Source organism: Silurus meridionalis, chromosome 27 (assembly GCF_014805685.1).
Source record: "Silurus meridionalis isolate SWU-2019-XX chromosome 27, ASM1480568v1, whole genome shotgun sequence".
In the NCBI taxonomy this organism is placed as follows: Eukaryota; Metazoa; Chordata; class Actinopteri; order Siluriformes; family Siluridae; genus Silurus; species Silurus meridionalis.
In genome coordinates, this window is record NC_060910.1 from 5,022,717 (window position 1) to 5,039,560 (window position 16,844).

General features: G+C 36.9%; 1 protein-coding gene across 1 annotated transcript; it reads left to right on the plus strand.

Moving 5' to 3' along the window:
- Window positions 1–1,584: 1,584 nt before the first annotated feature.
- On the plus strand, window positions 1,585–14,331 carry tmem116 (transmembrane protein 116). The gene is made up of 11 exons (XM_046841348.1): window positions 1,585–1,746; window positions 2,053–2,099; window positions 2,190–2,253; window positions 3,797–3,925; window positions 6,566–6,670; window positions 6,780–6,829; window positions 7,018–7,101; window positions 8,639–8,774; window positions 10,794–10,938; window positions 11,203–11,282; window positions 13,209–14,331. Exons 1-11 carry the CDS (start codon window positions 1,675–1,677, stop codon window positions 13,389–13,391), a joined length of 1,095 nt encoding a protein of 364 aa, XP_046697304.1. The 5' UTR covers window positions 1,585–1,674; the 3' UTR covers window positions 13,392–14,331.
- The last annotated feature ends 2,513 nt before the right edge of the window (window positions 14,332–16,844 follow it).

Here is a 16,844-nt window from a genome sequence, read left to right on the forward strand (position 1 = left end):
ATGAATTCACGAGTCTGGTATTAAATACCATTTCTGCAGGCCTACACGAAAGCCCCTCATGCTTTTATGCACATATAAAAGTACAACCTCCATTAAATGTTTTGTTTTTATGTTTTAACTGTAATGCATGGTGACAGGAGAAGGGCTGGTTATTTAGGATTGTTTTGGAGCCACAGGAGCTGTGAAAACTGGCAGTCACTGAGACAATGCTATACTTCAATTTATACCAGAATATTCTAAAGACAAATGTGAGGCCATCTTTCCTGCTGCTTGCACTGAGTTGAAATTAAATCATACAACAGAACAGTGATCCCAAGCACACCAGCAAATCAATATTTGAATTTCTTTCAGCTTCTCCCATTAGAGTCGCCACAGCGGATCATCCGCACGCTTGATTTGGCACATGTTTTACGCTGGATGCCCTTCCTAACGCAACCCTCCCCATTTATCCGGGCTTGGGACTGGCACTAAGAGTGCACTGGCTTGTGCAACCCTAATGGCTGGGGTTGGTTCCCTGACCGGGGATTGAACCCGGGCCGCAGCGGTTCCTAACCACTAGACCACCAGGGAACCTGCAAATTAATATTTTAATGATTAAGTAAAAAATAAAGATGGGTGAATGGCCAATGACATCTAGACCTCAACCCCATTGACACATATGTTTTTGGAACTTGAAGTTGATAAGAGCCAGACAATATTTATGCCCTTAAATGAAATAATAAGGATGATATACTGTTCTTTCCCATCTATAATCGTATATACAGAATTCATTTGACTACTGGTAGTGAGTTAAAGATGTGCGTTACATTTACCTCATTAAGCAGATACACTCATCCAGAATTACTTACGATTATCAAATTAATACAACTTAAAAATTAAATAACCAGCAGAAGCAAAATCTTGGTGGCACTAGGATTTAACTCACAACCTTCTAAGAATCGATCTATTATAATTTAGGCAATGTCTCAATTCACAAACAAGTGATTATCACCTCTGCCACTCTTAGGCCCTTAACCCTGTATACTCCAGTTCCACTGCATCGAGGTTGATCTTATGCTAGAACCCTAGTTTACTACCATACTGGGATCTGCAGAAATTTTTTTTTTACTGTGCTGGAATGTATATGTGACATGTAAACACCTTTTTTGCTTTCTTTTCAAATAATCTTAAAAGCTATTTTACAATAATGTAATAATTGATTCTTTTTTCATAACAAACATATTGTATCATTAAACAGGTATATTTTAATCATTTATTTATCAGGAAAATTGTCTACAGAATTGTATTTTATTTCATTTTTGCATTGTGTTGCACAATATACTTAATAACAAACTAGAAACAAAAATATTTGTTGTCATAATAAGGAAACACAAAATCAATACAGGTGGTAATATCTGTTTATTGGTTTGGGAAAAACTTAAAATGTGCCACGTCCTGATTTACATCACTGCCAAATGCTCTGACTCAGGAAAAAAGATCCGGAATTTCCATTTGTGTAGTTTCCTTCATAAAAGGGGCGGAGCTATGACGAATGCGTTTACTTGAGTTGAGTGGGCGGGGCTTATGATGATGAGGGCGTAGTTGAGTGAGTTGGTGTGAGTGTCTAGTTGAGGATTTGACTTTGTTCTGTGCGGTGTGTTTTAGTTGTTCAGAGGTATTTTTGAAAACCTGGACATGCAGATGGACATGTATCTTTCAAACAGCTCTGAGGCTAATGCCACACTGCCAAGTGAGGACTGGAGAGCTGTAAGTATACACAGTTGTATAATTTGTTTATTCTAGAGACAGCTGGGTATAATTATAGGTTTTAGAAAGAGCATGTTTTGAGATGTTTGCTTGCTCTATTATTGCTTTTTTTATGAAGTTGTTCTGGAATAATACGAAACAAGTTCACAGGAAGTCTAACCATTATTTTTTTTCATTGGAAATGTATTTGTAGGCAGATACCATTGTCTTTTCCATGACATGCTCACTGAAAAAATGCATTGTGTAAATAGAAAGCACTGAAGTTTGATTATATAATGACCTAGTAATATTCCCTTTTTTTTTAAGGTTTACTCTGCAGTCCGGTGGATTCAAATGTCAATGGCACTTCTAAGGTAATGCAAAAGTAAATCTTTTTAAAAGCACATGTCCTGGATTTTGTAAACTGATTGTAATATGAGTACCTTTGCACTATCTGGTTTCAGTATTTTAGGCTCGGGCTCCATCATTTTCTACACTGTTCTCCAAAAACATGTACGAAGGTCTGAGGTAAGATATACAATGAATACACTAGGTTATGAACACATATTTCAAGTATGCTGCTTTTAGAAAACAAATGTGAAAGTTTCTTCATTTTGAGTGTTTCAAATATGTTTGTTCTGGAGGTCTGGTGCTTACTGACCTTCCAGGTGACTAGTCATTTTAATATATATATATATATATTTATTAACATTTTGTCAACACAATCCATTAATTTATCCATTCATCTTCATCCTGGTCAGGACTGCTGCAGACGTGAAGCTTATCACATGAAACCTAATGCAGGAATTATTCCTTTGAACATTATATTTACTGATCAGCCAAAACAATAAAACCACAGAGAGGTAAAGTGAATGACGGTGATTGTGCTGTTAACAGGCAGGGGATATTGAGTAGCAAGTGAACAGTTAGTTCTCAAAGTGTTTGATGCCAGAAAAGAAAAATGGAGCAGCATAAGAATCTGAGTAATTTTAACAATGGCCAAATGATGATGACTACACGAATTGGTCAGAGCATCTCTAAAACTGCAGGTCTTGTGAGGTATTTCGGGTATGCAGTGGTTAGTAGCTACCAGAAGTAGTCAAATGAAGGAGGTTCAACATGTATGGAAAGTTCTGCATTGAAAGACCCATCACTGAACAGTACACCTCAACAATGATGGACCTATAAGGAATGGGTTGGTGCTACCCAGATGAGGACGGGTTCTCTTTCGAGTCTTGTTTCTCTTAAGGTTTCTGCCTCATACCATCACAGGGAGTTTTTTCATGCCATTGTTGCCACTGGCTTGTTTATTACTAATAAACTTAGAGGCATTCATTATATTTTTTAAACCTTTTATAATCTCTGTAAAACTGATTTGGGACAATGTCTATTTTTAAAAGCTCTGTAGAAATAAAGCTGACTTAAACTGAATTGTTGCATGATGGGAGCTAAGGTTAACTCATGTGGGCCAATCCCACAGAAGAGCTCTTGTAGCACAAATTGCTGGAAATGTGAATGCTGGTTATGATAGATAGCTACATGTGAGCGAGTGGGGAGGAGATAACACAAGGGAGCACTATAAGAAGAAGACGAGCTAGCAGATGCTCTGGATGATGTTTAGTTGGGAAAACCTCAGTCCTGACATTTATGTGGATGTTACTTTGATATGTAAACATGGTCGTGAACCAAGTTCTCCTTTTCATGATGGAAGATTAATAATAGAGGGTTTGTTGATTGGCCTCTAAATTATCCAGCTCTAAATCAAGCCTTTCTGGGATGTGCACGACAAAAATGCTCGATCCACGAAGGCTTCTCCTTGCATCTTGGTGCCACATACCACAGCATATCACCAGACATCTTGTGGTGTCCATGCTAATAGGGTCAGAGCTGTTTTGGCAGCACAAGGGTGAGCTGCACAATAGTATGCCGGTCGTTTTAATGTTATGGCTGATTGGTGTATAATATTGCGACAAAAGAGAGAGTCTGGCAAATCTATCGTTTTTTTCTTTCATCCAGCACTGATATTGTAAGGTCTAGAAGGGTTTAGATGATTCTTTCCTCAATGTTCCAGGTACAACCTCTGTTTCTTTTGAGTTTAACGGACCTGCTGTTAGCTGTGAGCTGGTTGAGTGGGGCTCTTCTCTACAGCAACTCCTGTGAATCCCATGCTACCTGTTACAACCTCCATACTGTGGAGCAGGTAAATAGAAACATCTGGATTTTATTATCACAACCAGTAGGAAGCTGCACTTTTGGTATCTACTTTATAATAATGTTTCTAAATCAAAGAACACTGCTTCAACACTGCTTCACAAACTTGTATTGTTTGTTTGATAAAACAGTGTACATGTAGACATTAATACTTTGCTATTTATAATACATTGTTGATTGTGCAAATGTGTGTTGGAACTGTGTCTCAGAAATAAGCTGTGCTGCAGTCCTTACTGAAAAATACCACATGCTGCAGCCTGTCGCAGTGTACAGAAGACTGATCCATATGGCTATAATTGATGAACACATTAATGAAGCACAGACACAATGAACTACATCAGTTGGCTTCTTGTATTTGTTTTGCTGTTTGTGGGCTATGTAGCTGTTTTAGAGAGTATTAATATAAAATTGAAAAGGAAATTCCTTACCATACTCATTCCGTATACATAATAGCATCATTATACATTAGAAAAAAAGTGTATTTGAGCTAAGTTTGTCTGTTCACTAATGTGTCTGTCTATTTAGAAGCCAAAAATTACAAATTGCACTTGAAGCTAGAGGTTACACCCCAGATCTATAAACACAAAACCGGTTCTCTCACTCACTAGGTGACTTTAAAAATCTATGTTGATTGATATTGTTTAGTAATCAGTGTGAACGTTTCTGTGCAGCATGCAGCCTTGTAATAGGCTAGATCAGTAGAGAGTCTTAATATGAGTTGAAGAGCAGAAGTGTAGTTCATGAATGCGTGGTAAAACATTAAACAGTTTTGTCTATCGTTTGAAATCATTTACTTTTAATAAGTTGCATGGATTTTTTTGGATTCATGCTTGAAATGTCTGTTTCTTCTGAGCAATATTTTATGCTACTTTCTTTGGTTAGATGTTTCCCTCAGAGTATAACACAAACTCTAGGCATAAAAACATACCCAGAAGCCAGGACTTAAATACAGTATTGATGAATGGATAGACATACAAACAGATGGATGGACATACAAGCAGATGGATGGATGGATGGATGGACATACAGGCAGATGGATGAATTAATGGTTTAACACACAAGTGGATGGATGGATGGATGGATGGATAGATAGATAGATAAATGGTTAGACATACAAGCAGATGGATGGATGAATGGATGGATGAATGAAGGTTAGACATACAAGCAGATGAATGGATGAATCAATGGTTAAACACAAGCGGATGGATGGATGGATGGACGGATAAATGGTTAGACATACAAGCAGATGGATGGATGGATGGATGGATGGATGAATGGTTAGACATACAATCAGATGGATGGATGGATGGATGGATGGATGGATGGACATATAAGCATACATAAGCTCATTAGGTGCAATCAGAAGCATGCGTGTGTGTGTGTGTGTGTGTGTGTGTGTGTGTGTGTGTGTGTGTGTGTGTGTGTGTGTGTGTGTGTGTGTGTGTGTGTAAAAAAGAGAGAGATCAGGAGGAAACAACAATGTGGAAAAAACTGATGTACTGATTTTGGGGCTGAACACTGCATCATATATGTCCTGGAGTGTTTTAAAGCTTGTCCTTGCGAGGCTATGTATGATTCTGATTTTACTCCAGTAAAAAACAGCTGGGAAATTACATACTCTGGCAATAAAGTGAGTTTTTCATGTGTTAATAGCCAGATGACTCTGAAGTGACCATGTGGCTGAATCTGGGATTTTTACCCAAGGCCATAATGAGTTGTTTCAGTCTTTTCATAATCACTCAAATTTGCAAATCATTTATTAAATATTACAGCGATTAGTAAGAGAGATCCTGAGAGCATTTCTTACTCTTTTGGGTTGTGTACACTGAGGATCGGATGGGTTGAGTGCGTGCAACGGTAATCTCTGAGCATGCGTGGTCCTGCTAAACATAACTGCTATGCTTTCTTCTTATTTGTACTCACATGCAGACACTTGTTATAACACAGTTCTCAGCTAAGTTAAGTATGAGAGACTTAAATGTAGTAAAGTTTTAACCAGTTTGCCCTTTAGATGTTTAGGTATGTGTAAATAATTGATCACTAGGTTACTGAGCAAATATTTTGGCAGCTGAGACAAAGATATTGACACAGGCAATGGTTATATTCACAATGTGGGTCAAACTGTTTCTATATAACATGGAGCTGTGGATTGCCAATGTTTAAATTGGGATCAAAGAGACAGGAGGGTTGGAGGAGAGATGACAGGCAGATGACTTGAGATGTCACTGAGATGTCAACGAGATGTGACTTATTTTATGCCTCAATTGTGGTAAATGGTTCACATAATTTAAGAGACAGTGTTATATTTCTTTTAGTTCTATTTGTTCTATGCTTGTACATTTTCATAATATCACAAGCTCCAGGACAAATCCCCATGATTTTCACCTTTAGAACTTCCTAATTTACCTGGAATATGATTGTCATAAGTCATTTAGCATAAAAGTCCCAACAAATGTAATAGCACTGAAAAATTACGTCACAAACGATGAATCGAATGAACGATTGGACAGCAAGTGTCCTGTTTCAAAGGCAACAGTTAGATAGGCATCAATGAAAAACAAAATACATAAAATGGTCTATTGTTCTTCTTATAACCAGTGGGGTTTTCCATTTTTGTTTCACCCAACAGACTCTCTTCATGGCTTCCTTTTTCTATACACTTCACTATGTGTGGGTGCTCTACACTGGTCTAAAAGAGAAGTATTACTGCAGGCTGAATGGTTTCCCAGCTCAGGTAATATATTCTATAATAATAATAATAATCATAAGCTCTGATTATAATTAGGCATTTCACTTAGAACGGTCCCATGTGTAATTAACCTTCAATGAATCTTTCCTTTCAGCTTCCGGCCCAGCCTAGCAAATGCAGTCATCTGGTAGCAGTTATGTCCTGGTATGTAGGACATTATTCCAGATTCTTTATTTTACAGTATTATAAGTCTCCTAGTGTTTAATCATCCACGTATCCTTGCTTCATGTATTGAGTATACTCTATTTACACTGCATTATGTTCATAGATTGTATTGAAATGTCTGTATTTGCACTGTTATTCAATCTTCTTTTCATTCTTTCACATTCCAGCGTTTTGCCACTGATCCTCACTGTGCCAGTGTTCATAACAGGAAATGTGTCGCATTGTTATGTGAACTTTACCCAGCCATACAGGTATGTTTTTTTTCTCAAATGGTGTGTTTCTTTGGGAAAACCCCAACGCAGTTCATTCGGACAATGTTAAGGAACTTTTTGAAAGGCTACTGAAACTGTTTAACAGTTGAAACAGAATATTTGCATGGCTTAATGCATGACTAAAATCCCTCTCTATTTTATTTTTATTTTGGGCAATTGGTGGTTGAAGCTAAGAACTAAGCAGTAGTCTTCCCCAAATATCTTTATTATGTTTGTATTTGTGTCCCATAGTAAGCATTGATGGTTATTATCAAAAAATATTGTCAAAAAATTGTTAATATGTAAAACCTCACGTTAAAAAGATGAAGGTGACGTGTTTGGAGATTACACAGGGCTACACATGTTTATGACTAGAGTTTTATAGAGTTTATGGCTTGTTTCATGTGGGTGTCATTTTCTTTGTTTATTGTGTTTGCAGTTTGCATTTTATGTATTTTATATTACCTACTTTAATACAGTGCAACGAAACAAGGGTTATTATTGGTTTGACTTATTTGATACTCGCAAGTAACAGGAGACAATTCATAATAACCTCCACTTTTTTGGGAAGCTGTTACAATAGATTCTTGCAGTGTTTTTAGGAGATTTCTGTTCCTTCATTAACATGGGCATTAGTAAAGTCAGGTTCTGATGTAGGTGAGGTGAGGAGGCGTCGCGTGCATTCAGCTTTGTAAAATTGATCCCTAAGGAGTTCAATAGGGCCGAGGTTAGAGCTTTATAGCAGGCCACTCAAGATCTTTCACTCTAACCCTTTAAAGCAGATCTTCATGGAGCTGGCTTTGTGCACAGGGGCATTGCCAGGCTGGAATGGGTTTGGGTATCCTAGTTCAAGAGAAGGCAAAATGTCATGCTACAGCATCCAAAGGCATCCTGTAAATTTGTGTGTCTCCAACTTAGTGGTAGCAGTTTTGGGAAGAAGAACCAATGGCTGGAAAAGTCATGTTACAATACTTTGTCTGTGTAGTGTAGCTCCAAGCATTGTAGCCTTGTAGTCCTAAGCCTTGTAGCAAACTGTTTATTAATTGTAATCTAAATCCATCTTCATGGTTCTTGAGTGGAACCATCCAATCTGTTTTGGTATAGACACATATGGTCATGTGTGATGGTCAGGTGTACTTGAAGCTGTTATGTTACAGTACATGTTAGTCATAAGTCATTACTTAGTCATGACTAACACTACAGTAATGTAAACAACACACTGTTTATTGCATATATATGCATTGCAAGAAGGACCACTATATTGCAACTCTGCTTCCTGGACTCATTCGGGGATAAATTATGATTATTGAACTTCCTCACTTATGTTATCATTTGCACTACCTCACTTTACATACCCTGCACAATCTGTATAGTGGATGTCTTTATCTTTATTTATTACTCAATTTTTTTAAATAGTTTTTTATACTTTTATATTACCAGCATGGCAAATTTCTTGTACATGGAAACCATGCTACTATATGATGTGATTCAGACTCGCATATTTCCTAACTATAATTTTTTTCATTTATACTTACAGATGCCTTTTGTTACACACCGGTTCTCTCTACCTTACCTCACAGGAGAGCGAGATGCTTATGGCTTGTAAGATCGTCAGTGACTACACCATCGCTATCTTCTTAATAACCTTCTTCTTCACTCTTATTGGGATTGTGGTGAGCTGCTTTCTAATCTCTACATTTGATCTGTTCTCCATTCTACAGTTTATCTGTCCCCTATATATATATATATATATATATATATATATATATATATATATATATATATATATATATATATATATATAATATTCTATTCTATTATATTACTATATATATTATCTAATGGGTGCTTAGCTATTCCATGGACATGTGTGTGTTATTCCCTTATTAATGTAATATAATTATAATTAAATGAAAAGGTTAAAAAATATACAATTGTCTCAAATGTGGCATTTACATTTGGAATTTGTCACTGTTGAAACCAAAAAAAAACCTGCACTGAGAACTGAGTAAGAATAACGTGAAGCAGGTCATGAGAAAAGAACGTTGATGGTTTCTCAATTTTAATCAAAGAAGAAGTGAGAAATTTGAAAAGTAAAGATTCGTCACAGCATAGATTTCATCATGAGTTACAAAATGGTAGCAATGACACCCCAAAATTATATTTATAGTAACAGGAGAATGACTCAGTCAGCATTTTTAGCCACAAACATATCCGTCCAATCTGAGCGTTTTTGTCAACAGGGATGGGCTTAATGTGGTTCTAGCAAATACTGCTCCATGGGTGTCACAGTGTGGATCCAACCCATGTCTGCTATTTTTACATGACAGAATGAAATAAATGCACCTTTAAATGTTGTAAAGTGTAAAATCAAATAGTAAAGAAAGAGCAGGATGACACAGGCACCTAAAGAGGGGTGAATAATTACACAAGGGATTATGATAATTTGCACATACCAGTGTTCTAACCACACCCTGCCTTCTGTCACTGTAAATCACCATCACTTTACATGATTGACTTCGAGAAGCCACTTCACTGCCAAAGATTTAACACTTGAAACAAAGAAAAAACAAACACACACAAACAAAAAAAACGAAAAGCAAATACTTAGCCGCACGCAAGGATTAACCATATGGCTGATTGACCCATAAGCCTGCTGAATTTGTCCTAAGGGCCTTGAACTGCAGTTTATTTCCCTGATTTTTGTTTCAATATGTGCAAGTGCACGCAATAGCGGAGGTGAATGCTGAGTAAGGATGTGGAAGCGTGAAACATTAAACCTGAAAAAAAGAAATGGCCTGGTAGTTGGTAGAGGACTGAACAATACCGGGCATGGTTCTGATTTCATTCTTACATGCTGTATCCATGATGTAGGTGAAGTCATTTCCAAAACACAGAAGTGAGTTATAGCCTGTGTGCCGGTTCCATAACCTCAAATGACTTTATAAGACTGTAGCAAGAACATTACTCATAATCTTACATTCCGGTTCTCATGTTAGTTCTCACTCTCCAGTGTTTTGTATTGTTTTAAATATTTATAATTACATTTTTTACATCACCCAAATGAGGATGGGTTCCCCTTTTGAGTCTGTTTGCTCTTAAGATTTCTTCCTCATAAAATCTAAGGGAGTTTTTCCTTGCCACAGTCGCCACAGCTGCTCATCAGGGATAAACACACATCGTTCACCTTAACTCTTAAATTCTGTAACGCTGCTTTGAGACAATGTCCATTGTGAAAAGCGCTAAAGAAATAAACTTGACGACTTGGCATGTTTGTCTGTTTGGAGAAAAGTAGGTAGGTGTAGGTAGGTAAGGGATCGGTAAAGGAATTGGTCTCTTGAGGAGGATTAAAACGTTTTCATTATGGATCTAATCTAGTTATATTGTTTTCTACATGTTTAGTTCAAACTTACAAAAAAAGTCAGCATTTTTTTTGCCAGATATTTTAAATATCTTCTTTAATGGGGGTTAGCAGCATTATGAGCTTTTCAGAAAAGGTGTCTGATGAGAAACAGGTTGACTGAGACTGTGTGAGTGTGTGCATGTGTGTGAGTGTGTGCATGTGTGTTCTAGCAGTTGTAGTCTGGTGTATATGCCATGCATGTTGCTGGTGGTTTGAGTTCCCTATAGATCTGAATCTAGTTTAGAATAGCATATCATCAATCCTGAATCCTTTACTCTTTCTTCTCTAGGTGCTGATGGTGAAAGCTCGCTCCGTGTACAAGCGCTGTGTTACTTCTCACGGCTTTTTTGCTGACCGCCAAAGGACCACACTTCGTTTGCTGGAAAAGCGCATGGTCCTTTACCCATCTGCATTCTTCTTCTGCTGGGGACCAGGTGAACATGAAAAGCATGCTCCAGTATTATCAATTCTGTATTTATGATACATTACTGCAGGTGAATTCTGCTGTGCAGTATTCTTAAATGTACCTAATTATAAATCCTGTTAAATTTAGGCTGCATTTAGTGGAATCTTTTTTTTGTTGTTGTTTTTTTCCTTTTTGGACTCTTTTTGGGATTCCAAGCATAAAAAAAGAGGAACCCAAAAAAGCACCCGATTTTCTTTAAAGCAACATGTTGATTTCTTCCTCTTTTGGACAGCGATTTTCCTGGCCACCATTTTGCTATTCAAACCAGAGGAAGTGGAAGGAAAGGTGGGCGTTATTCTGTACATTCTACAGGTAAGCTAGTAATCTGGTGTACAGCAGATATAAGAAACCGATCTCTTATTTCTTTCTACAGTAGCTGTGGAAATCTTTTTTTTTTCTAACTGGAATTACATGGTTACTCTCAGGTTATTATTATATCAACTATGATCTATTATGATGAAATATGATGAATTCAGTTGATTCATTGTCATAAGTTGCACTGGTCACAATTGCAAATGGCACTAATTTATAGCATGTGAGAAGGTATACCACAATTATTCGGTTTGGGTGTTTATTTACATGATTGCATGTTCATTAAATAAAGCATAAAGTCATGCAATCTCATAGATATACGTTGGCAGGAGAACGAAGAGCTCACTGATGTTAAACATTGCACTGTCATAGGATGCCGCAAGTCAATTCTGATGTGCAAAATTTGCCCCAATAAACTACACATTCTACTACTGTGGAAGCATCTAAAAAGCAGTGCTTAGACTGCAAAACATTGCATATTCTATGTTATATTACTAACTAGAAATTTAAATGCTACTAAAAACACCAAAACATTTCAGAGCAGATTTATGATTTAGACCTCTATGCTCAGTGGTGGTTTAAAGCATGCCAATGTTGCATGCTGGAGCAGTAAAAGTGCTCTCTGGAGTGATGAATCACTTTTTAATGTGTGTTGGTCTGAAGGACGCATCTGGGTTTGGTGGAGGAAGGACGATAATCTGGTAGTTTTTTTGGCAGGGGTTCAGTTCCAGTAAAGGGAAATGACATGTCAGACAATGGGCATTGCCAACATTGTGGTGACAGGCCCTTTCCTTCTTTGTGTTCCCAGGTCTTAAAAGACATATTTTTATGGCTTTGGTGTGGAAAAAGTCCCTCACAAAGCCCTCCACAGAGCTCTGACATCAACCCCACTGAACACATCTAATATGAATTGAAATGCCAATTGTGAACCAGGTTCCTTTTTGACTGAATAGGTACAAACAGACACACTCCCAAAAATGATAGAAAACTATGATTTTTTTGTCGTTTGACAGACACCCCTATTCAGAACGACTTACAGTTATGTCATTACAACCATGCACTTAAGGGATCAGGGTTTAAACTGTAAGCTGATAATTGTTTATGTGGTTTTAACAAGCTATAGTTTATAGTATAAGTAGATAGTGATGCCGAGACTCCATAATCTAGAACTGGTTCATGGATTTGAACAATATACTTTAGAAAAAAATCAAAGGTTGGTTGTAGCAAATATTCATTTGACTAACGTACCACTGGTTTGTATTAACATGATACCTAAAATTATGCAAATACAAGTATGAGCTTCAGTTAATGTTCACATCGAATATCAGAAGGGGGTAAACTTGGACCATGGAAGAGTCACAAAGTTTTATGATTTTCACACATAAAGTCTCTACAATGGAAACAGAATGGTGCAAAAACCATCCTGTGTGCGGAGGGTCTGTGGGCTGAAACCGCTTGATAATGAGATCAGAGGAGAATAAAGAGAGTGCTTTAAACTGACAGAAAGGATATAGTAACTCAAATAATCACTCTTTATAACCATGATGAGCAGAAAAGGATCTCAGAGGACATAGGACTTCAAACCCTCAAGTAGATGGGGTATAGCAACTCCTTTGAACCAAGAAGAATTATCCTAGACTGTAAGACTTTATCCTTCCCTAGACAGGCACACCTTTGGACAAAATTGAGTAGTTATAGCGTAGTTGTTAAAATGTTAGGCTTCTGACTGGCAGGTCATGAGTTCAAATCCCAGCACTGCTACTGGCCACCAGTATTAGACCCTTGACCCTCTTGTGTGAATAAATAAATGAGATAATTATGAGTGTCTCTTGATATTTGAGGCACTTTGTAAGAATACCACACTCACTGTCTCTGTGCCTCAATCTTTTGTCTCTTTATCATTTGCCCTCTCTCCTTTTTTCCTAGGCTTTCACCTCAGGCTCTCAGGGTCTGTTGAACTGTCTGGTGTATGGGTGGACCCAGCAACGTTTCTACACCCTAAGCAGTGGCCCCCTGCGAGATGCCGATACCCAAACACCACTGTTGCGCTCCCAGAAGAACTCTTACAACACTCTTTATTCATCCAGCACAAGATTGCAACATATCTAAGCGATGTGAGAAGAGACATACGTCTCTATGGACTAAAATGCCTTATGACTTGTCCTGAGGGAGTTCTGGTTAATCGTGTCACTACTATCCATGTGTGAAGTACATCTCTGAAGAGTTTTTTTTATTTTCTTCTAAGATCACACATGGAGAATTTTCTTGCAATGACAGCAACGCCAGGTGGCCAGTCAAGATGGACGAGGACCAAAAAAAAACATCTGAGATTTTCAAAAAGGAAGAGGTCTAGTATTGGTTTTGTTCTGAGTCCTGCTGCTGCACCTGCCACCAGAAAGCCGAGCATAAAAAATCCTCTATAATGCCTTCTAGCTAAGTTTATAACCAGCATTTATAAACTTGTTCATTAGGTTAGAGAGTGACAAGTAAGATAGGACTTTATCTAGACTTTTTGTCTGGCACAAAAAGTACGAACTTTACCTTTTCGAAGATTCACACCAAAGACGAAACAGGAGTCTGGTTTACAGGAGTCTGGTATCAGACTGAGCATTTCCCAGAGCGCCCAACTGAAAATACCACAAAACCACAAAAAAAAAAGTGTTTACTAAAAAGACACAGGAATGGGTTCTTCTTTCTACCGTATTTCAAGTAGTGCATGAAAAGTGCTACAACGCCTGGGACATTTTTTTTCTTGGGTAAACATATATCAAAAACAAAATCTGGGAACTTCATTTGAGTTGTATAGCATTTTTAACAATATACACAAACCAGTTTTCATAGAAATCTGGATGCTAATATGATATATTGAATTATTTTTATTAAACACATGACACGCTTTGCTGCTATACAGAAATCTGTGTGAATGATACACACATTTACATTTCATATAATGGAACATCTCATGTATGTTGTAAAAAGTTCTCTCTCTCTCATGGTCTTTCCTGTATTCCCTCTCCTGATGTTAATAACACAAAAAAAACAACTGCAACTCAGCTTCTCATTTTACCTGCTCTGAAAATCAACAAAGCAGTGCGAGTATTACAAAATGCTGACACCCGTAACTCCTTCCACAAATGTTATGCAAGCTCATCTTAACAGGAAAGCGTCACCACGTTTACAATGAGCATCCACCAAGTTCCTTTTTATGAGCTGTTACTGAAACAAAACCACAAAAATTCAAGAGCACAAATTCAACTTTACTGTGGTCTAAATGCAAAAAAAGAGCCTTGGCAGCCCGTCACCCTGTTGCCGTCGGTTCAACACTTTCTTCCTTGGACCACTTTTAATAGATACTGACCAATGCAGACCAGGAACAGCCCAAAAGAGCTGCCGTTTTGGAGATGCTCTGACCCAGTCATCTAGACTATCATATCAAACTCGCTCACATCCTTACACTTGCCCTTATTTTTGCTAATTCATCAACATTTAGGACAAAATGTTCACTTACTGCTTAATACAGTATATCTTACTCACTAACATAATGTTATATTGTCATAATATTATGCCTCCCTCTTAGTCTTGTGCTCTTTATATATATATATATATATATATATATATATATATATATATATATATATATATATATATATATATATTTATATATACTATTTCTATATATCTCACTCATCTCACTCATTTAAATATCTTTAATGCTAAATGGATATTTTCCTTTTTTTGCATTTCCGGTTACTATGATCAATGACTAAATATGACATGTATCTTCTACTAATATACATTCATATGTAATTCATATCAGTGACTGAACATCCATATTTATAAAGCTGATCACTTGCTGTAAGTGGTAGAATATATAAACCTACATACACACTGTAAACGTTTCGAATATGCTTCTATGCAACAGGAAGTTTGGATTTAAATGGAGACTATGATAGCTTGGGAGAGAGAACGAGACAATCGCTTTATTTGCATTGCCCAGATTTACTAGTGTGTTTCGTTCACAGGCTTGTTTATTCATGTAAATATAATTACTGTGAACTGTAGACTTTGTGTCAAACCATTTGTTTGTACAGTGGTTGTTCACTTTTTTCAATAAAACAATACAACCAAATTCTTATGCAGTGTAATGTGTTTTATCATCCGTTTTTTTTTTCCCCCCACTATAATCTCTTTAAACAAATGCTCTAAGTAGTCATCTAAATGATTTCATTTGCATTTGTTTCATTTAATAATTACAGTCAATTGTCAGTATTGGGACTGCAATTCAGGTCGGCAAATCATTGAAATTTCAAAGCTTTTTTAATCATTTCCCAAATTTAAAAATACAAAAATAATATAGAAAAAAGGCAAAAGAGAAGAAACAGGTTAAGTTCATTGTCCATGAAGGTAAATGTTAAAATTTTGGCAACAAACAATCCAAAAATTCGAATGGGAAAAGTACAGGATTTAATGAAAAAAAAACAGGCAAATTAGGGGACTCTAAAATGAACTTTCTCGAGAAGAAAAAGAGGCAAAGGTATAGGTTTGAAACAGGCTGGAGACACCGGGGAATAACAGCGCTGGGCAATAAATATCAAAAACCAAGCAAAAACAGAAAGCCACAACAGGAACTTAATTGAGACTAGAGAAACTTGAGACACGAAGGGCCTAGCAAAATGATACACTGTTCTCCAAAACTGAGTAATAGGGGAACTTATGGTATACATACACACAGGAGAAAGAAAACACAGGTGGCACTCAATAGACTTCATTAGACGAGCTTCTGTAGCTCAAAATTCTGAAGAAGTTAATGCTGTTAATGCTCAATGGGTCACAACTGTTTCTGTAGCAAAAGGGGAACAACACAATATCAGGCAGGTGGTCATAATGTTATTCCTGATCGTCTGGCTGTCTGTCTGGCTGTCTGTCTGCTGTCTGTTGGTCGGTCTGTCTGTCTGTCTGGCTGGCTGTCTGTCTGTCTGTCTGTCTGTCTGGATGTCTGTCTGAATCAAAATCAGGTTTATAGGCCAAGTATGTTGACATACGCTAAGAATTTGTTTCCAGCTGTTGGTGGCTCTTAAATGTAAAGACATAAATAACACTATGCAGACTATATATCTTAGACTATACAGACATTAGACAATACAGAAAATACAGAATATACAGAATATACAGACAATGCGAGACAATACAGACAACACCGATTATATAAGAGCACAATATAAAGAGTTTATGATGGATCAGTAATGTACACAAAGTTTGCATCCTAGTGCAAATAGCACTATTGTGCATCACATAAGATAAAGAGGTTACTTTAGGACTTTTGTACAATATATGTTGTATGCAATAAACAGAGTGAAACATAGATATATGATATATGAAAAATAACAACAATGATGACCATACTGTACAGTAATGACAATATTAATAAATAAAAAATCTTAATATTGTACTCTTTATTAATGATTACAATAATCTTTAAATTGTAAAAAAAAAAAAATGTAAATGGCATTTAATCACTAGTATAGAAGCTGTTCCAAAGACATGCATTTTCAAGTGATGACT